Source organism: Aulonocara sp. 'chitande type north' Nkhata Bay, linkage group LG3, assembly GCF_057382095.1.
Source record: "Aulonocara sp. 'chitande type north' Nkhata Bay isolate Kocher_YH1m ecotype deep benthic linkage group LG3, A_spYH_male_GT1.1, whole genome shotgun sequence".
Lineage (NCBI taxonomy): Eukaryota > Metazoa > Chordata > Actinopteri > Cichliformes > Cichlidae > Aulonocara > Aulonocara sp. 'chitande type north' Nkhata Bay.
In genome coordinates this window covers 25,030,303-25,050,607 of record NC_141346.1, presented here as the reverse complement: position 1 = coordinate 25,050,607, position 20,305 = coordinate 25,030,303, and the positions used below count along the sequence as shown (strand labels likewise).

General features: G+C 37.9%; 2 protein-coding genes across 3 annotated transcripts; both read right to left on the bottom strand.

Annotated features, from left to right (window-relative positions):
- Positions 1-4,609: 4,609 nt before the first annotated feature.
- Positions 4,610-10,406, bottom strand: LOC147334759 (uncharacterized). Its single transcript, XM_086274808.1, has 4 exons — positions 10,270-10,406; positions 6,035-8,580; positions 5,568-5,685; positions 4,610-5,473 (listed from the first exon to the last, which is right to left on the bottom strand). The coding sequence occupies exons 2-4, from the start codon at positions 8,502-8,504 to the stop codon at positions 5,227-5,229; spliced, it is 2,835 nt and encodes a 944-aa protein (XP_086130934.1). The 5' UTR covers positions 8,505-8,580; positions 10,270-10,406; the 3' UTR covers positions 4,610-5,226.
- A 3,024-nt stretch (positions 10,407-13,430) lies between these two features.
- On the bottom strand, positions 13,431-18,308 carry LOC147334758 (toll-like receptor 13). 2 transcript variants are annotated; one of them, XM_086274820.1, is made up of 3 exons: positions 15,851-18,308; positions 14,203-14,320; positions 13,431-14,121 (listed from the first exon to the last, which is right to left on the bottom strand). In XM_086274820.1, exons 1-3 carry the CDS (start codon positions 18,306-18,308, stop codon positions 13,875-13,877), a joined length of 2,823 nt encoding a protein of 940 aa, XP_086130946.1. In that variant the 3' UTR covers positions 13,431-13,874. The 2 variants fall into 2 exon arrangements, with proteins under 2 accessions (XP_086130946.1, XP_086130953.1); XM_086274827.1 differs by lacking the exon at positions 15,851-18,308 and adding an exon at positions 14,608-14,760.
- Between the last annotated feature and the right edge of the window lie 1,997 nt (positions 18,309-20,305).

The window sequence follows — 20,305 nt, the reverse complement described above, 5'->3', positions numbered from 1 at the left end:
GGATAGACCTCAGGCTTCATAAGGGGCTGTGGGGAAAGACTCAAGATGGTACAGAATGAACGTGGTCCACTGGAGCTTTTCATTTTCAATAGATACAGTATAGGTTGGTTTGTTTTTGTTTTTTAATATCTTTTATGGGTGTTAGTTGTAATGAAATAACTTTAAAGCACCATGATCTGTTTTAAAACATCCAAAATTTAGATTTTTAAGGATGGAAGAGCAGCAGCAGAATTTCTGGCAGCACCATATTAATAGCCTCTTAAAGGCCCTCCCGTCATGTACCCAAATGTTTAGAGAAATATCTATTCATTTTATGTAAATGGCATTTTAGGTCACAGAAAACTGAACTTTTATTAAATAAATAAATAAAAGCAGGATTTCTGCTTTTAGGTGTTGAGAAGAAAAACAGACTTTGTCTTTTGGCATCATCATGTACTTCTGATCCCCTGTTTCGACGTCAGATCGGCCAACTTTTTTTTATAAAATTCGGGTAATATCACCACAGGTTACTTTGGCATGCTCTCGACAGCGGCGCGGCCTTTTCATAGGAAGGAAAATGTTTTTTTTAGATTAATAGATAAAAAATAAAAATAATAACTGCATGCAGTGCTTTACATTTTTTTTATTTTGCATTATCACTAGAGTCAAAAAGTATTTTAAATGATGCCCACCTTTCATTTCCCATTAATACATTATTTCAAATTAAGAAATATTTGGGAAAATTAAGTTTTCTTGCTCACATTAAATTTAATATGAATGCTTTAATAAAGATTATTTCCTAATTAAAAATGATGACTTGATTCATCATCAGACAGGGAACAAAACCCGAAAACTTCTGGAGCTTTGACATTTCCTGCTGTTGAAGACATGGACAGAAAATTGCAACTCTCATTTTGGACCTATGTTTTAATTAATAATAAATTTTTGTAATCAGCTTCATGTAATTATTTGAGAATACAAAAGAAACAAAGTAATCTCAATAAACTTGCTTTTTGTGATCACAAAGGTTTAATTTAGAGGTAATCATCTAACTATGAGAATGTTGCACATTGATGTGAAATGGTGAAGACTACCAATCATAAATGAGATTAGGAGGCTGTGATTCCACGATACAAACCTTGTGATTGGCAGTAATTATACGTATAACACGGGGAAGTTGAGATCCTTTAGAAGACTGACAAGGAGTTTTTCAAAAAGTCAAAGGGGGGACTGTTGTGTCACTGCCAGTAATGACGTCCGATTGGCTCTTTTGTTTAGGTATTTTTCTTGTACGCTGTGGTTTGATTGGTTGCCCAGTTTTTGTTTTTTTTGTTTCCCCCCCCCCCTTCTCGCGTTGCATTTGTTTGGCTTCTTTACAAAAGTCTTCTCCTTCTTCAACTTTACCTCACTTCTGTTTTGTGTCTTTCCATGTTTCCTGCTTCTGTTTTTGCCTTTTTTGTTATCTGCTCTTTTAGATTTTGTGACTTTTTGTTCCAAGTCCCTAACCTTCTTTTTATTTTTTCAGGACAGAATTGCCCCAGGTTTTTGTTTCAGTTATATACTAAACAAAACCCAAACCAAACCATGCATTCGCCAAACAGACTAAACCCCTCACCTTCTAATGTTGATCTGTGCATCCAGATGTTATAGTTGGTTTAATGCATGCAATAAGGTGTTATTATTTAGATGGCCCGTTGGTGGTTTTCAAGTCTGAACAAGGACAATAGCCAACATTAGTATCTCTAATACAAAGAGTTAGTACCATATAATTTTTATTTTCCTTCATTTTACTGGTTTGGTTTGTTTCCTGCTTTTCAAGTGAATAGTATTGTTTACAAAACACATAATCCAGTTAACTATTTTTATTATTATTTGTAATTATTGTCGTTAGATTTTTTTTTTTTTTACATTAAGCATTACTTTTTTGCTATAATTTTGTTTTGTTTCAGATGAAAATAAATGGAAGCTCATTTTTATGCTTTTCAAACAAAGTTAATGAACAAGAACCACAGACTTTATTTGGTTTCTGTTGTACATGAAACTACAAGGGGGTGGTTTGACTTGTTTTTGGTAGTTCAATTTTAAGACTGGAAGTAGAACAGAAACTGTTAAGTCTAATTGCTGAATGTTGCCATTGTGTTTCTTAAATTTGTACAGTCTTAGTTCAAGCAGTAGGATCAAAGCCATTCCTTTGATCCTGACCACCTCTCCAACCACTCTGTGCTGGGGGAGGTTTTATTGTAGATACATCCTATCTGAAAGATCTGTTTCTTTTGACGTAAGCTTCCTGGGTTTACGACCCTTTGGTCAGCAGGAGGTCTGACACACACACACACACACACACACACACACACACACACACACACACACACACACACACACACACATTCTTACAGAACTTCACACATATACATAAAATGCTTTGTCTTAGAACCAAGGGGGCGTGGCTTTGTTCTGACGTGTTTTGTGTGAACTGTCTCTCATTAAAAGGCAGCAGGAGGTGGTCAGATCTGTGGTCATTTTCGTGGTGGACACAGACGAGGCCTCCCTTGCGCAAATAATCGATCGATCGACTGTCTTGTTTTCTTCATGATGAATAAGTCTCTAGAATTAGTGGGGTTTGTGGAAACACAGACCCAACAGAAACCGTACAGAACTACAAAGAAACTCTAGTCACAGCTTTCCTCAAGACTCAGCATGGCAGCTGGTTGGTTTCCACTGGTCTTCAGGTAATACAGAATCAGGCATTCCTTATTGCTGCTCTGTAAGGAAACCTCTGCAAGAAGAAAATAATTTAAATCTATTCAAGGTAAACATTAAGAATTTTGGATGTCATTGGATAGCATTTTACTATAACTTGTGTTTACCTTTACTAATTCACTACTTGATGTTAAGTGTCTTACTCAGTATGAAAGGATGCAAAGGAAACAAAACTTTTTTTTCTCATTTTAAATAAGTTAAAATGGCAAAAAAGCACCAATGATTGTATGACATCAAGGCAGCACAACTGTCCTGAAATTAAGCCTTTACATAGATAAAAAGCCAGCACTCCTTTTATTATTTGCTTCATGTTAGCCAGTAGATGGTGTTGTACTTTCAGTTTTTACCTCCTCATTTTTCTTCTGGCTTCAGCAAATTCATCTCCGCACGAATGTGGCCATGGTTTCCGCCACCTACACACACAAGTGCCCACATGTGCCCCATTAAGCATCACATTGTGCGAGTAAAAAAAGGTACTGATGACATTTTACCTGCTATTAAAGAAGGCGACAAATGACATACATATATTGCCTGGTAAATGACTTAAAGCTCAGTGAACCTTTCAGAACTTTAGAAGTTTGAAGATTTGGGTTTTTTTTTTTTACAATTACGTTTACAATCGATTAATTTACCACTAGTTTATACACCATTAGAGTAGAGGTGGGAAAATAATTTTCCCATGAGAAACTGGGATTGTTTGGGAGTGCTGGACTAATATGGCCTGGTAAATGGTCTGTATTTATATAGCGCTTTACTAGTCCCTAAGGACCCCAAAGCGCTTTACATATCCAGTCATCCACCCATTCATCATAGAATGAACGTAATTCCAAATCCTTCCTGTTTCTGTGAGCTTATTTTTCTCCAGTCATGTCAGAGCCAAGGTTGCATCTTTACAACTACAGCTTAAGAAAACAGATTTCCAGAATCGTTGAAGCCCAATATGAGTAGAGAGTCACAGGTGAGGGGAGCAAGAAATCTCTGGCTTTGTTTCCAAGTTGCAGTGCACAAACAACGACCATGTCCATTACTTTTAATTCCACAGTTGAAAGTGTCTATTAATGGATGTATTGGACCAACAATTCACCCTTCTTCTGGACAATGGTCTAATCTCTATCCAACCGGTCAATTCATGGAAACAGAAATGACAAGTCAGGATGAGTTAGTCTGAAAATTAGTAATCTGGATTCGGACTTCTCTGAGCTGAGGCATTTAGACAATTACGATGTGTTCCAATATTGTATGTGCAGTGTTTTTGGACGAATATGAGCAGAGTTAGTGACTGAAAACACAATTTTATCACCGATTAAAGAATATGCATCACGAGCCCAGCCTTGTTTTTCTGTGCGACTATGGCTTCAGTCTGAAGTAAAGTTGGCCGTTCCTTTCCTTTTATATGAGTATATGAATTACACTGTTGCACTTAAAAGTATCTGTTTGAAATAATAAACATACTTTTTTTTATTCACACAATCAGACCCTTTGTGATTGTTTTCAGACTTACAAACCAAAAACTCTCAGACTTTTTTTTCATTTTCTTTTGTTAAATTCAGTGTTGGCAAAGGAGTGTCTGGAAAGTATGAATATATACTTGATTATAAATGTTGTGTTAAATATAAAAAATAGAGTCCCAGATTTGAAAGTAACTTGAATTAGAATAAAATTTACCTAAAATATGGTCGCTACTGGGCAGTTAGGCTAGAACATTTGGATTTCCTACTGTGCTTAAACCTATCACAATAAATTATAGGGGGGAAAAGAACAACACCATTATGAATTTATGGTTATGATTTTTTTTAAAAAAACATTTTTGGTGCTGTTAATGGAAACACTGAAAATGATGTAGTAAATAAAACATGTAACTACTGTCATGTAAAAACATTGTTTTGCCTTTATTACAGCTTTACCATGTTGCTATGTTATAACACATATTATCATAGCATTTCTTTCAAGCATATCAATGATGAAAAAAAGTTTTATTTATACTTTAATGGCAAAAAAAGAAAAAGAAAAAGTAAATAGCACATTCACTCCAGGAAAGTCCACCAGACCAGAAAGTGTTCACTGAGGTCACAGGTCAAGGCAGCACAGGGCTGTTTTCCCTTTTAGAACCATTGAAATTGAAGTGAAACTGGAATGCAGTTTGTTTGCAATAAGCTGGCGATGGCTTCCCCCCATTGCATGTCGCATCCTTCTTACATGGTATAAGATGTGAAGATTCATGTGCTTTTCTGCGCTGAGGTGTTTTTTTACTGTCCTCAAACTGCTCTACCAGTTAGTAGCTCAGTTTGAGTAGAGTTTGTTTTTCCTCCTTTTGTCCCTGATGTTATTTTTCATTGTTGTTCTTACCATTCTACCTCTCTCCAACCTGTCTTCCAATGTGATGTTTGTGCTATGTATCTATGGTCGGAAGGGGTCCAATTTCACTGCATTTTGACTTGATTGATTGATTGATATATACAATCTATGATTTTTCCACCTCGGTAAATCTCACTGGATGACTCTCTGGTAGCCAGTGAGGAGGCACCTGTGCTCAGCAGGGTTTTCTTCTCTCTTGAGAGCTTGTTGTATTTTCTGCCAGAAGACTCCAGTGTGCTGAACAGCCTGTGGCCAACTCAGGTAGCTACGCTTCTTCACCAGACTCCTAATTTGGTAGTATGGAGACAGCTGCTTGGCTGGTATGTCCTCCAGAAACACCATGATCAACACATCCTTATGTTCATCAAACAGACGGTAGCTAAAGACACCACACACAGAACAGAACAGACAGTTGAATAAGCATAGGAGCATAGTGACATCATCGGGTGCAAGGACAAAGATGTTGACAATACCTGGCCATCTGGATTTCTCTGGAGCACCACTCACTCTGCAGGTAATGCTGGCTGATCACACAGATAGTCTTCCTGCTGTTATAGATGGCATCTGTGATGTTTTCTACAATGGGCTTACCTGTTTTAAAAATGCACAATAGAAATGGCAGGTGAATTCTTTGTGAAATTAAAAGAATAATTCTTGGTCCTGATTAATTTGTGTCTGCTGGTTTTGAAAATTCTGCACTGGCTGTCGTGCTGATTTCACATTATTTGGTATAAAAACGTAACACTTAACAAATATAGAAATGAAAAACAGAAATGGGTCCAAACCAAGTCTGAAAAAAAGAAGTTTAAATTGCTGACAAAGATATTAAGAGGAAGTGAGCAATGCAGAAGAACGAGCAGGACTTTGACTCAAACAGTCAGAATCAACATTTCGGCTTCTCATTTCCAGCATTTCATAGTCATCAGAAAAGCATATATACCTGGTTCAAAGTCTCTGTGGTGCAGACAGAGTTTCCAGCCCTGTTGACCCTCCAGCTCTGGAAGCAACTCTCCACAGACCCAAGCTTCATCATGAACATTGTAGGAGACAAAGGCATCGTAGCTGTGAGGAATACCTTTCTTCCTCCTCTTATTATCATAGAGGAAGGCCAGGAAGAGGTAGTAGGTATAGGTGAGGTGCCACCTCAGGAAGTGGTGAATGAAGGATATAAGAAGAGTAAGCACAACTAGAAAAAAGCTAGAAATGAAGCAGGGAAAATTAGCATGCATCCGACAGGAGTCGATTTCAAAGTCCAGGAATTTTTTCCCCTGTTGGCTCACAGGAAATGCACAAGTGTACTGGTGAGCATTAACGATCTGTGTCTGGCTGCTGTTTTGAATCCACTCGTTAAATTTAATGCTAGAGCATTCACATGTTAGGCGGTTGGAAGCTAGATCCAGATAGGTCAAAGCATGAAGCGAGTCGATCACATTCTGACTGACTAGTGTCAATGTATTGTCGCTGAGTTTCAGCCAGGTGAGTGCCGACAGTTTAGCCTCAGCCAGGAAATCCAAAGATCTGAGTTTGTTGTTAGAGAAGTCGAGCATTGTCAGGTTTGGGACAGGCCAGAACACTTCAGATGTTAAATTTGAAATCTCACTATTAGATATCTTCAGAGACTTCAGCTGGGGGGTGTATTTAAATGTGTCGGGGTGCAATGACCCCATAAAAAATTTCTCCATCCATAAGTACTCTAAAGATGTCAGACCATTAAGTACGTCTGACGGAATATCCTCGTGAGTTTCCCTTTTATCAAAGATAATAAGTTTCTTCAATTTGGTTAAATATGAGAAAGGATGTGCATGATGTTGTATTTTCTGATTTTTGGTAATATGGAAGACCAGAGTATTTAAGTTTGTTAGTCCCCTAAAATACTCTTTTACGTAACCCCTACATGACACTTTAAGAGTTTGGAGACTTTTAAGTTCTTCAAATATTCCCGAATGATCAATGCAACTGTCGTCTGATTGTAATTCCAAGTGATCGAGGGAATGGAGTTTTTTGAAGTCTCCTTCCTGTAAATCTGCCAAAGTGTTGTTGTTCAAATACAAATATTTTAGTTTTTCTAAATTTCCTTTGAAGCTATGCTCAAAAGAAAAAATTCCATTCGTTTCTATTTTCAGGACTTTCAAATTAGGCAGATTTTGAAAAATATGCGGTGTGATTCGGGAAATGCGATTGTGGTTTAGATTGAGGTGTCTGAGTGCCCTCAGATGATTAAAGTCAGAGCTGTTGAGTTCGCTGATGACATTGAAGCTCAGGTCCAGAACTTCCAATTTGGAGAGTCCCCGGAGAGCAAGCGGCACTTTGGATAAAACATTCTTCTGCAGGTCCAGGTGCTTGAGCTGTGTCATTGATTGGAGTGCATGATCAGACATTGTTTCCATCTTATTAAAAGGTAAACTAAGCTCAGTAAGTTGGGAGCAAGACCGCAGCAGGTTATCATTTGCGTGGGTAATTTTGCTACTCCCTATATCGAGAATGTGTAGAGAAGGAATCTGGCAGGCAATATCTATAAGACCACGTTTTATCGGAATTTTCATGAAGTACAGTTTAAGATGTTTAAGTGAGGCAGCAGTCTTTAGCATCTTGCTGTATGCCTCAAAAGTAACATTATTCCCATCCAGGTAGAGGGAAGTTAGGCTCCTCAAGAATGTTTTGTTTGTTACATTCCATTCAATCTTACTATTACATCTCCTGAAGTCCAGTAACTGCAGATGAGGAAACATGTCTTTTGTAATACTGAATTTTCTGAGTTTACACCAAATTATATCCAGTTCCCTAATGTTTGAGCTATTTAAAGGCAGGTCGGAGGACTGGAAAGAAGTAAAATCATTTCCCCCAATGCACAAATTTTGTAAGTGTGGAAGTGTTAATACTGGAGCAATAATTGCAATTTCAGACAGAGAATTGTAGCTCAGATCTACTGAGATTATGTTGACCAGGGACTGAAAGGCTGCCTGCGAGATGGATGAGATCAGGTTTTTATTCAGAGATAATTCTTTTAATTGTGAAAGACCCCGAAACATATTTTCTGTCACCTTTGAGAGGTTATTTCTAGCCAAGACTAGAACCGTTAACTCTGCCAAGTCTGCAAAAGCTCCATCATCAATGTGTACAATCACATTACTTTCAGCGTTTAAAATTTTGAGCTTAGCTAAATCTCTTAAATCTTTGCAGGTGATGTTTGAAATCTTATTTGAGGAGAGATTCAGTGATGTTACATTTCTGGGAATGTCATCTGGAATAGCAGTGAGGTCATGGTCTGTGCATAAAATGGATGTATTATTTTCCTCTTGAGGATAGGGAATTATGCAGTTTTTCAGTGAAAAAGCATGTGAGGGGTTATAGAAACAGAAGCAGAACAGAAATGAGCTGAGTAGCAGAGACACACTTCCTGTAGCTAGCATGTTGAAATGTTGTTTACTTCAGTTTCAGTTTTCTGACAAACTTGGAAGGGGCAAAAAAAATAGTTGTTCATAACATCTGAAAATGACAGGAGAAGAAATTACTCTTAACCATTCAGCGTTCACACCACAGATAGCAACAACATGACGTCTGGTATTCAAAGACACTTTGTATATAGTTTTTATATTGTTTATTTTATGTAATATTCAATAATGATCTGTACATTTAGTCTTTTTCAAGGAAGCAATTTTTTATTCAGTGTTTTCATAAAAGCCTTTGTATACATTTACTACTACTAGGGGGAACAAATGAGATTTAAGGCCTGGACAAGTTTGAAACCTTTTGTTCTTCACATTGGAAAATGACTGAAAATAAAAATAGCCAGCTCCTAATTTGATAAATTCTGCACCCAGCTTTGAAGTCTGCAATGTCACTGAATTGCAGCCAGATGATGCTCACTTTACGTTTTTACATTTCTTCACTTTTTCCCAACACATATGCATTCCCCTTCTCTCTGTCTACCTGGCCTGTGCCACTACACTCGGTGTCTTCAGAATGTCTACCCCCCTTCCTTCTTCCACATATTGGCATGACCCCAGTCTGTCTTTGCATGTGATTGGCTGCATGGTGTGCCCATAAAAAAAATTCTCTCCCCTGTCTGCATGGATTTTTAGCAAGGCTGAAGTTTCAAATCTCACATACCAACGAGCCATTAACAACACATGACACATGAATTTATCTCAAAGGCCAGATATAATTGTGTCAGGAGCTGGGTGTGGCCCAGGGGCCGTATATGAGACGTCCACAGTCATCCATTTGAAGCTTCACTGTTCACATTTAAAAATGATGCTTAGCCAGTGTATTTACAGTCATGGCAAAGGGTTAGATTTACAGATATCCATAGGTGATGGCATGGACTTAATAAAAAATGTACATACCTACGTTAGTGTCACTTTAATATACAGTCAGTTTCTTTTTTTTTAACAGCCCCCCCCCCCCCCCCCCCCCAAAAAAAAACCCTATTTTGATTAAAAGAACCCCCAAAAACTCTTTTCTTGACATTAGTGAACTAGCAGAGCTAGGCCAAGCAGATGGCCCCATTTTAGGGAACAAATATGAAGCAGCAGAGATGAGGTGCTACATAAAGGTTTCCTTGTATGTAACACTTTTTGCTTGCTTGCTTGGTAACCTAGAGCAGTTGCTGTTCAAAATGAAATAACTTGCCTGCTTTAATACTGCTTAACCTCTACTTTCTAGTCACTCATCAGCCTAAAGTTATTTCATGCTATGGATTCTCAGAAAACATGTAGTGTAAAGTACATGGAAGTAGATACCCAAACTCTGAAAAATACAGAATTGCAACTACCATACCCACAAACCATAGATAACACAATACAAACCTGCATACTGCTTAACCTATAGTTATTTACTGTTGTTTGTGTCATATGACGTGTAAATGTACCAACACAGTCCAACAGTTTACACTTAAATTAACTCCACCTGAGGATAATTTTGAATTTTCTTTTTTCATTAGAATTGCAGTAATTCAGTAATATAATATAAATAAAATCAGACTATGGCTAATTTGTTTTTAATATACCATTTTTAGAGTTAAGTTGTTCCATGTCTAATAAAAAAAAGTCCAGTTTAAATTGTTTTTGCAAAGTAAATGTTATTTGCATTAAAACTGACCATATATATATATATATATATATATATATATGCAAGGTCAGTGGTTTTTCATTAAACAAGATAAAAGAAACTTACCTATTCCAAAAAAAAGTTGTTTCTGTCACCAGCTTGATAACAGAACAAAAGAAAAAACCAAGCTGTAACCATTGAGGTCAAACCGACAAAATATAATGGAGTAAATTCAGAGTGAATCACTTGTACAAGGAAGAGGAAGTTGGATGGTTCACTCCCACAGATGCTGCTACTTCTGCAGTCTGTCTACTCAAACCCAAGTATGACTGGTCCATGAAGTAAGACACCACAATGAAAAAAAAATTACTTTCTGCAGCTTGCATGCTTGTCTTCGTTTTTCCTTTTGTTTTTTCATGGTTTTTTCCCCAGTATTTTAGATGAGCCTCGACCGTTGTCCAATTTTATTTATTGAAAGGGATTTTTCAAAGAGATCTTTTAATTGATTTAATCATTTTAGCATTTTTGAAGTCCATACAAGTTGTGCTCTGCAGCCATCCTCCCTGCCCTCACATCTTAAGTGAATATCTTAAGGCTTGTGTGCACAAGTGGGTTGCTTGCTTCCTGTTTCTACTTTGTGGTCTTTAAGAACACTCACTAATAATACTTCATGTTTCTGTATATCCTGTGTGAAATGTCATGTACATTACTGCACAAAAGTTTCCTCACCCAGGGGTGTCCAAGACAATGGTATGTATCTATCCCCATTTGACAAGGATGATGCCATTATTAAGCTTGTCTAGCCACAGAAAATGGCAGCATGTGAGTCACAAAGGTGAAAAAAAAAAGCCTGAACCCTTTTAAAAGCTTTGTTTTTTGCAGGTTTTATAAATTTAAGGTTTTACCAACAAATAAACTTAGATTTTGTTTTCAAAACTGTCAAATTGTTCAGATTTTGAAAATGTAATTGATTTTCAGTATGTTAGTTCGCTGAAAATGTTGAAGCTCAGGTCTAAGAGTTGAGGTCAAAGAGAGCAACTGGGACCAAGTAACTGAGCTCAGTGAGATTAGACCAAGACTTTAGCAGGATGTCATTTAGAGCGCCAGTTTTCGCAAATATTACATCAAAAACTACTAGAGGAGGAATTTGGGAGATGACGTCTGTGAAATCAGGCATTCAGGGTTCTGTCTTCCCTCCATTACTTGAATTTAGTATAAGACAAATGATACAATGTTCATAATGGGGTGTTCAAACCCCCAGCTGTTCACAGAAGATGACTGTTCCTTCTTCAGCCTGGTTCTGCTGGAGGCTTATTTCTATTAAAATTGGGTTTTTCCTTTCCACAGTCACCAAGTACTCGCTCAAAGGGCCGGTCACCAGTCAAAATGCCCAGGCCAATTTTTTGTCCCAGTCCAGCCCTGCTCTGAACTAGCGGGCCTGCTGAAAGCACAGACCCAACAGCTTGCTCTTCTACTGCCTGGGTTGGTACACAGGGGCCACGAGGAGAACAGGAAGGCCACACAAAGTGTAATCAACATTGCCCAAAAAAATCCGCAGATACTCCTATCTCAGGAAAAACAGTGCTGTCACAGGTGACCCCTTACACCCCTTACACCCCCCCCCCAATGCTACCCCTGCCCACTCACCTCACCAATCTGTGTGACTAACCCCCATAACTCAATAACTTGTACTACTTCCAAACACTTTGTTCTCCAATGTGTCTTTCTCTTGATTATATCTACATTTCTCCTGTTTGTTATTTATTCCTGCTGTCTATTTATATTTTATTCCTACACAGTTGTCGTGGAGCACCCATAATTCCATAATTTAGTTGTACATGTACAATAAAAGCGCTATTCTATTCTATTCTATTCTATTCTATTCTACTCTATTCTATTCTATTCTATTCTATTCTATCCTTTATTAGAGAAACTGCATTTCCAGACGACAGGGGAATTAAAATCAAACAATCAAGATGTAATTACAGTGCAGTCTTTCACCTTTGATTCAAAGTTTGACTAAAGTATTGCATTAAGTGTTTAGAAATTAGAGACATTTTAATACAGTTTTCCATTTTCAGGGGTTCACAGTTGATAAGAATCGACTGACAAGCTGTTCGATGGCAAAAGTGAGGCCTGTGACCTTATTACCATTATTAAGTTTCACTTTGTCAAATTCATTTGAGTCACTTCAGATCAATGTTTAATGAAGCACTTCATGAGGAAGCTGTACAGTTTGCACCCAAGACTTCTGCATTCACACAGTGCACTGCGGTCAGTATCATAAACTGATACCCTCCCACCACACAGGCAGGAGGCTCTAAGGCCGTAAGACTGATCAACTCCATTGCTCACTGATAACTCAGTTGTTCTGATGCGCTGCACTGTTTTTGTTCGGTTTTATTTTATTTACTATGCTTCTACTATGCTACTATTCTTTGTATTTAAGCACACTAATCTGTTTTTTGTGTGTTTTTTTTAAATGCTGTCACTGTGCTGCTATAATTTTAAAATGCTGCTCCAGTTTAAATGTTTCAATATGCTGCACTATAGTTGTTTTATGTTGGTGACAGGCAGTTTATTTTATTGTTTATTATTTATCTTAATTTTCATGAGGATAATGGAACCTTGAACCTATTTCAAAACTCTGAAACTTCTGTAAAGAGACAAACCACTGAATTACCTTTATTTTAAACACACTTTCCACATGCCAGTAAAATGATATAGTACAAAAACTCATACCATTCCACATCATCAGAGCATCAATAAAAAACAACAAAGCATGAGCTACCGAAACACTGCTGCTGCTGACTGTCACTCCAGCCCTCAGGTAGTGTGATAGTCAGGTGACGTATCAAGGAAACCAGCAGTGTGCTGCCTAAGCATTAGGACAGCAAGGATACATCCGTGTGACCGTGTGACAGTTTAGTACAAGTAACAAGAAACCATACATGTTATATTTTTTGTAACACACAATTAATCATATCTGTAAATACAAATAATATGAGATGATAAACTAGAAAATACATTTAGTCTTCTGGCAGAAGGCTGTTCACCAGTGTGTTGAACAGCCTGTAGCCAGTTCAAGTAAGTGCTCCTCTTCATCAGTCTCATTATTATTTTGTTATATCAGATTATAATAGCATTTCATTTCTAAGCACATCAACTATGAAAAAAGTTTATTCACACTTTTATGGCAAGAAATGTCATTTAGTATATTTACTCCTGACAGGATGAGCACAACAAACACGTTAATATGTTACAATTGTGTACATGTGTTAATAAAAATGCACATATAGTTCTTGTTACATTGAGTTCTACATTTATAAAACAGACAACATGAAATAAGACTTGACACTTTTGACTGAGTCCATAAACTCCAGGAAAGTCCACCAGACAACAAAGTGTTGCTGAGGTCACAGGTCAAGGCACCATAGGGCTGTTTGCCACTAGACACCTACAAGCAACCTTATTGAAACCACAGGAGCCCTGCTGGGCATTAGAAGTACTGCAAGTTTATCCACTTCTGCAGAAGCTTCACCTCTCTGATCCAGAAGCTACCATGTTTACCCATACACTTCGACAAGCAACCTTATTGAAGCCAGAGGAGTTTCCCCCTGCTGGGCATTAGAAGTAATGCATTTTAGCCACTCCTGCATTAGCGTGACCGCTCTGTTTAAATATACACAATATATATATACAATCTGTGATTTTTCCACCTGGGTTAAATCTCACTGGATGACTCTCTGGTAGCCAGTGAGGAGGCAACTGTGCTCAGCAGGGTTTTCTTCTCTCTTGAGAGCTTGTTGTATTTTCTGCCAGAAGACTCCAGTGTGCTGAACAGCCTGTGGCCAACTCAGGTAGCTACGCTTCTTCACCAGACTCCTAATTTGGAAGTATGGAGACAGCTGCTTGGCTGGTATGTCCTCCAGAAACACCATGATCATCACATCCTTGTGCTCATTGAAGAGACGGAAGCTAAAGACACCACACACAGATTAATCAATGTAGAAACTGGTGACATCATTACATGTAAGAACAAAGAGTTGGTAACCATACCTGGCCATCTGGATTTCTTTGGAGCACCACTCACTTTGCAGGTAATGCTGGCTGATCACACAGATAGTCTTTCTGCTGTTATAGATAGCCTCTGTAATGTTTTCGACGATGGGCTTACCTGTAAAAACAAAAATCTGACACATCAAACATGTCAGCATTGTGTTCTAAAATGACACAGGTAAGTTACATAAAATTTATCTTTGTACAAGTTAAAAGATTTCAAAGGTGTTCTCACTTCTGAGAATAGTGGGGCTTAAATTCCATTCACTCCAACTTTGGTTGTACTTTTTTTTTTTTTTTTTTTAGCAATGGTGAGTAAGCAAAAAACTATTTTTAAGTCACTGAGGCGTACTGTCAGGGGTTGCTGAGTGGATGTGGAGAAAAGGACTCAAACGCAGGACTCACGGTGAAGATTCAGGGTGTTTATTGTGAGGGACGAATGACGAAAACAGGAGATGGCTGACTGACTGAATAACTGACTGAACGGCTGACTGATCTGAACTTGGAAGGCAAACATGGGGCATAGACAGCAGTGACAACATCAATGACGCGACGCCGACCAGGAGAGAACTGAGGACTTAAATACACTGGCTGAACAATGACTGACAGGTGACAGGTGAGTGAGCAGCTGAACACAATTGAACTAACGATGCATGGAATAAGAACTAGAACATAATGCACACAGAGTAACGTAACACAAAACAGGAAGTGGAACGTACAGAGGATAAACAGTGAACATGAACTGAAAATACTGGGTCAACGACCCAGAAACCCTGACACGTACACTGATGCTGAATCAAATTCCAGCTAATGAGAATCTATAATTTTCTTTTGTGAAATTCTTAAGTCTATACTTTGTTAATTGGGCAGCTACATATATTTGTGTTGGATTGGAACAGTTGACAAGCTCAATGGAGAACAGTGGAGATGGATGATTGTCTCTGGCTAAACATTTTTAAAGTCTGTCTAAAAGTGCCCAATTTACTAATGGCAGCTGCTAAAAGATTCTACAATATTCAACTTTTACGTTTGCCAAAATCTAATTTAGTGAAGATTTTCTTACAGGCCTGTAAGTGCAAAATACATCTTTGGTGCTTTTCTCTTTTCAATGCAGTAAACAAAATCAATGAAAGTAATTTCATGTTTATAGATTTTAAATATGGAAGAAACTTAGATGTTTTCAATTTAATTAAAGCTTTGGGTACACATGGCCTTCTAGGGGCTTGTTCATGGTTTCAGCAAAAAAAAAAAAAGTTCTTCCAGAGTAAACCTTTCATTTTCCCAGATGTAGGATGCTTTGTCAGCTGAGTAGCACATCTATATACTACTTTTTGAGGTTTAAAGATCAGTTTGTAGCGTTTCTCTAAATGGTCAGTCTTTTAGATCTAGCATTCAAACTGCAGTTTGTGAGTCACATGTCATTGCTATTTTTGTTTTGACACTGTAGACGCTGTTTATATTTTTGCAGTGCTGTCAAAGAGAAAAAAAAGATACTGTGGTGTTAAAACTTGATCTTTTTCGGTACCACTGAAAAGCGGAACAAAAAGAAACAATTGTATTTATAGGAAAGAAGACACAGAGTTTGTGTGCTAACTTCATTAAATATTGAGCTAAAAGTAGAACAGAGGCTAATGAAAAGCATCTATACCTGGTTCAAAGTCTCTGTGGTGCAGACAGAGTCTCCAGCCCTGTTGACCCTCCAGCTCTGGAAGCAACTCTCCGCAGACCCAAGCTTCATCATGAACATTGTAGGAGACAAAGGCATCGTAGCTGTGAGGAATACCTTTCTTCCTCCTCTTATTATCATAGAGAAAGGCCAGGAAGAGGTAGTAGGTATAGGTGAGGTGTGACCTCAGGAAGTGATAGATGAAGGATGCGAGGAGAGTAAGCACAACTAGACTAGAGCTAAAAAGGAAGCAGAGCAAGGCAGCATCTATCCAACAGGAGTCAAAACCAAAGTCAAGGAATTTTTTTCCCCGTTGGCTGACAGGAAATGAGCAAGTGTACTGATGTGCATTAACAACCTGTGTCTGTTTGCTGCCTTGAATCCACTGGATAAGACCGTAATTAGAACATTCACATGTTAAAAGGTTAGCAGATAGATCCAGATATTTCATGGTTAAAAGGGATTGGATAACTGTTTCACTGATTACGAACAATTCATTGTTGCTGACATCGAGCCATCTGAGTACTGGCAGTTTGGCCTCTGCTAGAAAATCCAAAGACCTGAGTTTATTGTTGGAGAGGTCGAGCATCATCAGGTTTGGAATTGGCAAGAACACGTCAGATGTTAAAACGGAAAGCTCGCTGTAAGTAATTGTGAGACGTTTCAGTTGCGGTGTGTGTTTAAATGTGTCTGGATGCAAAGATCCCATGAAGTATGCCTCTGTTATTAAGTACTCTAAAGAAGTCAAACCACTGAGAACATCTTTTGAAATATCGTAAAATCCTCTATGAACCTTGATATGAAGCTTCTTCAGTTTCGGTAAATTTGAGAAAGGGTTATCGCTTTGTTTGGAGCTGTTATGTGGCAGGCTAGAGACAACATTTAAGATCAGAGTGCTTAAGTTTGGCAGCCCACTGAAATGCTCATAAAAATAAATATCACCTTGCATAAGAAGGAACTGGAGGTTATAGAGTCCCTTTAACCCTCCTTCCTCAACATTGTTACACATGCGTACATCTAAATTCAAATAACGAAGGGAAGACAGATTACTGAAGACTCCTTGAAAGAGATTTATAAGCTCATTGTTTTTCAAATACAAACACTCCAGTGTCTGTAATTTAAATTTAAAAGAATAATCGAATGATGAAATCTTATTGTTTTCAAGATTTAGGATTTTCAAATTGTTTAAATTTTCAAAAACACACTCAGAGATATAGGATATATGATTGTGGCTCAGATCGAGTATTGTTAGGCTTGTTAAATTCCAGAAGTAAGGACAGTAAAGTTCACTGATGTCATTGATGCTAAGGTCATAGACTTCCAATGTGGTGAGTCCTTGGATGGCAACTGGCAGTTCGGACAGTTCATTATTTTGTAATATCAGGCTCCTGAGCTGTGTCATTGACTGGAGTGCATTATCAGCCATGCTTTTTATATTGTTAAATGATAAGTTGAGGTTAGTTAGGTGAGAACAAGACTGTAGCATGTGCTCCTTTAAGGTGTAAATCTCACTACTGCTTACATTCAGAGTTCTAAGAGAAGGAATTTTGCAGGCCACGTCTATGAAATCATCATCTATCCACTTTTTCATGTTATCCATCTGAAACTCTTGAAGAGAGTAAGCAGTCTGCAGAATCGCTCTGTACACTTCAAAGCTAAGAGAAGTTTCACTCATTTGCAGTCTCGTCAGGCTCTTTAAAAAAGTCTTGTTTGACAATTCCCACTCGATGTCCCCGTTCCAGCCTCGCAAGTCCAGAGACTGCAGATGAGGAAAAATGTCTCTTGTAATGCTGAACTTCTTCACTGAATCCAAACACAGGGTGAGTAGGTTTGAGGTATTTACATGGAGGTCATTTGACTGAAAAGAAGTAAAGTTGTTGTAACATACAAACAAATGTTGTAAAGTTGGAAGTCTAATAATGTGATCAATATCTGAAATTTGATGCAGAAGGTTATAGCTCAAATCTACTGAGTGTACGCTGACCAGGGGCTGACAGGCCACAGGGGAGATAAATGAGATCTGGTTCCAGTCCAGAGACAGTGTCTCTAACTTGGAAAGACCCTGAAACATGTTTTCTGTCAGTGTTGCGAGCCTATTTATACTCAAGATGAGAACCTTTAACTCTACCAAGTCTGCAAAAGCTTCACCATCAATTTGTGAAATCCAATTTTTTTCCAAATTTAGAACTTCAAGCTTGAATAAACCTTCCAAATTCATCCTGGTAATATTTGAAATGTAGTTTGACTTGAGATTTAGCAATACTGCATTTTTGGGAATGTCATCTGGAATAGCAGTGAGGTAACGCTCTGTGCAAGTGACTAACACATTAGATTTTTCTGTATAGATAATTGTGCAGTTTTTCAGTGAAAAAGCAAGTAAATGTTCACAATGAAAGAAACACAAAAGAAGTGAGAAAAGCCAAACTCCTGTAGCTAGCATGTTGATCTTGGGAAGCAGTACTGTTTCCACTTAGAGATGGGGGTATTCTGTTGTTCAATATACCTGAGTCGGGCAGGATAAAAAATAAAATTGAAGGTGTTAGTCTGATTACATTACCATGTCATCATTTTAGCACAGAATAAAACAACGTGAGATTTGCTGCAACTAGTGATGAAAAATTCGTGATTTTGATTTGTTGTTCCAGTAAACCTCTGAGACACACCTCTAATCGGTATGTCTCAGAGGTTTCACTGGAACAACAAATCAGAATAGTGAACTGCTGGAATCCTACTATACATTTAACTTCAGTGAAAGCTTCATCTAATCCAGAAGGTTACATGAAGAGGATACAAATGGAAACCCACCTAGACTAACATCAAAACAACTAGTAGCTCAGTGATACGCAAGTAACTGCTATCACAGCTGGAGAAGGACGAAGTAGAACACAAATGCTATGGCAAGGTGGAGCCAGGATTTAAAATCAGGAGTGAGATATAATTATCTCCACCCTTCAAGATCAGCTGGCAAGCCCCATAAACAACTGGTATGTTGAATGTGAGAGCAGTTGACCTGAAAGAGAAGATCATGGCTAAGTTGGCTAAACCTGGACCCTCTGTGCTTATTACCAAGATTACGTGAATTACCCTGTAAATGTCTACTAGCAGATGTGAATGCAGCATTACCGTTAGTGAAACCAACTAGCTGGTCTATGCCACAGCTACAGTGATCCCTGATATGCTTGACTAATAACAATCACAAAGAACAGCAAGACTAGATGACAACATCAAGGCAGCACAGAGGGAAGTTAGACAGATTTCAGAATTGCAGAAAGGTCAATCCATCCATCCTTCCACCCAGTCTCCTCTGGTTGTCTTTATCATCATCACAGGGGGTGCTGGATCTTGTCCTAGCTATCATAGGGTAAAACGCGGGGTATACCCTGAACAGGTTGTCATGGCCTTTTATGCTCCAAACACCAAAAAAGTCCAAGAAAAGGCCATGGGTGGCAACGGAAGGTTTGTTTTAGAATGCAATTCTGACTTCATTGTTTAAAATTATATGGCGTTTATTTTGTGGAAAATTCTAAACAAAAATCAACCAAATAACTTCTTACAACTTAAAATTTAATGAAAGTTAACTTAATTTGCTTTCACAACTTCAAAAAGTGGTCAAATTTTTTTTAAACCATCATTACAAAATCTAGTTCTGAGAAAAACCTTGATACTGCTTAACTGATTTGGATTTTAATCCTGAGATTTTTTTAAGTGTGTGTTTTAATGTCAGCTACATCTCAACAGCTTTAAAGCAAAATAACAGATTTTTTGATTTAATGTGACCACATTTGTGTCATATTTTTTCTCTCCAGTAAACGCAAATAATATTGTTAGGGTTTATAAACAGAGTCTTACCTCTTTCATAAGTTTTTCCTTGAGACATGAAAATGGCCTGAACTCAGAGTGGATGCGCTTCAAGTGCTATTAATCTGAAGAAGACAACAGTGGAAATTGTTTTGTTTTTCCCGTCTGACACATAATGGGGAAGTTGGACTGCTAAATCACAAAAGGTTTTAGCTCTCACTGCTGTATCGTATCATTTCCTGTTTCTATTATGATGCTGATGTTTTGTGTAGGCTGTTTAATTAAAAACTTTTTAGATAAAGACTTATTTCATTGTGTAATCTTCACTGTTTTTGTCCAAAACACAATCTCTGTTGCATCACCTGACTCTTGCTTGCAACAAAAAGGAGTTTACACAACGAAGATATGAACAATATAAAGATATGATTATTTATTAAAATTTATTTACAAAAGGTGGAAACAGAAATGTCAGCAAGTCAGGGGTGAAATGAGAACAATTGACAGCGCTACCCATGAGTCACATGAAGTTCAAATGTGCTTATCAGTGCACCAGTGAAAACTCAGTTCCTATTTACACCAACTCTGCTACTCACCAACATCCCTCACCAAGGAATAAAACTTGTGGGAGAAGTAGCTCAA

What these genes read in the sequence shown, in the direction of transcription:
- LOC147334758 (XM_086274820.1), bottom strand. Translation starts at nt 18,308, where the DNA reads ATGCTAGCTACAGGAGTTTGGCTTTTCTCACTTCTTTTGTGTTTCTTT. An exon ending in CCACAGAGACTTTGAACCAG is followed by an intron (nt 14,321 to 15,850) that starts GTATAGATGCTT and finishes TTGTTTTTACAG; the next exon opens with GTAAGCCCATCGTCGAAAAC. An exon ending in AAAGAAATCCAGATGGCCAG is followed by an intron (nt 14,122 to 14,202) that starts GTATGGTTACCA and finishes TGGTGTCTTTAG; the next exon opens with CTTCCGTCTCTTCAATGAGC.
- LOC147334759 (XM_086274808.1), bottom strand. Translation starts at nt 8,504, where the DNA reads ATGCTAGCTACAGGAAGTGTGTCTCTGCTACTCAGCTCATTTCTGTTC. An exon ending in CCACAGAGACTTTGAACCAG is followed by an intron (nt 5,686 to 6,034) that starts GTATATATGCTT and finishes TTTTTAAAACAG; the next exon opens with GTAAGCCCATTGTAGAAAAC. An exon ending in AGAGAAATCCAGATGGCCAG is followed by an intron (nt 5,474 to 5,567) that starts GTATTGTCAACA and finishes TGGTGTCTTTAG; the next exon opens with CTACCGTCTGTTTGATGAAC.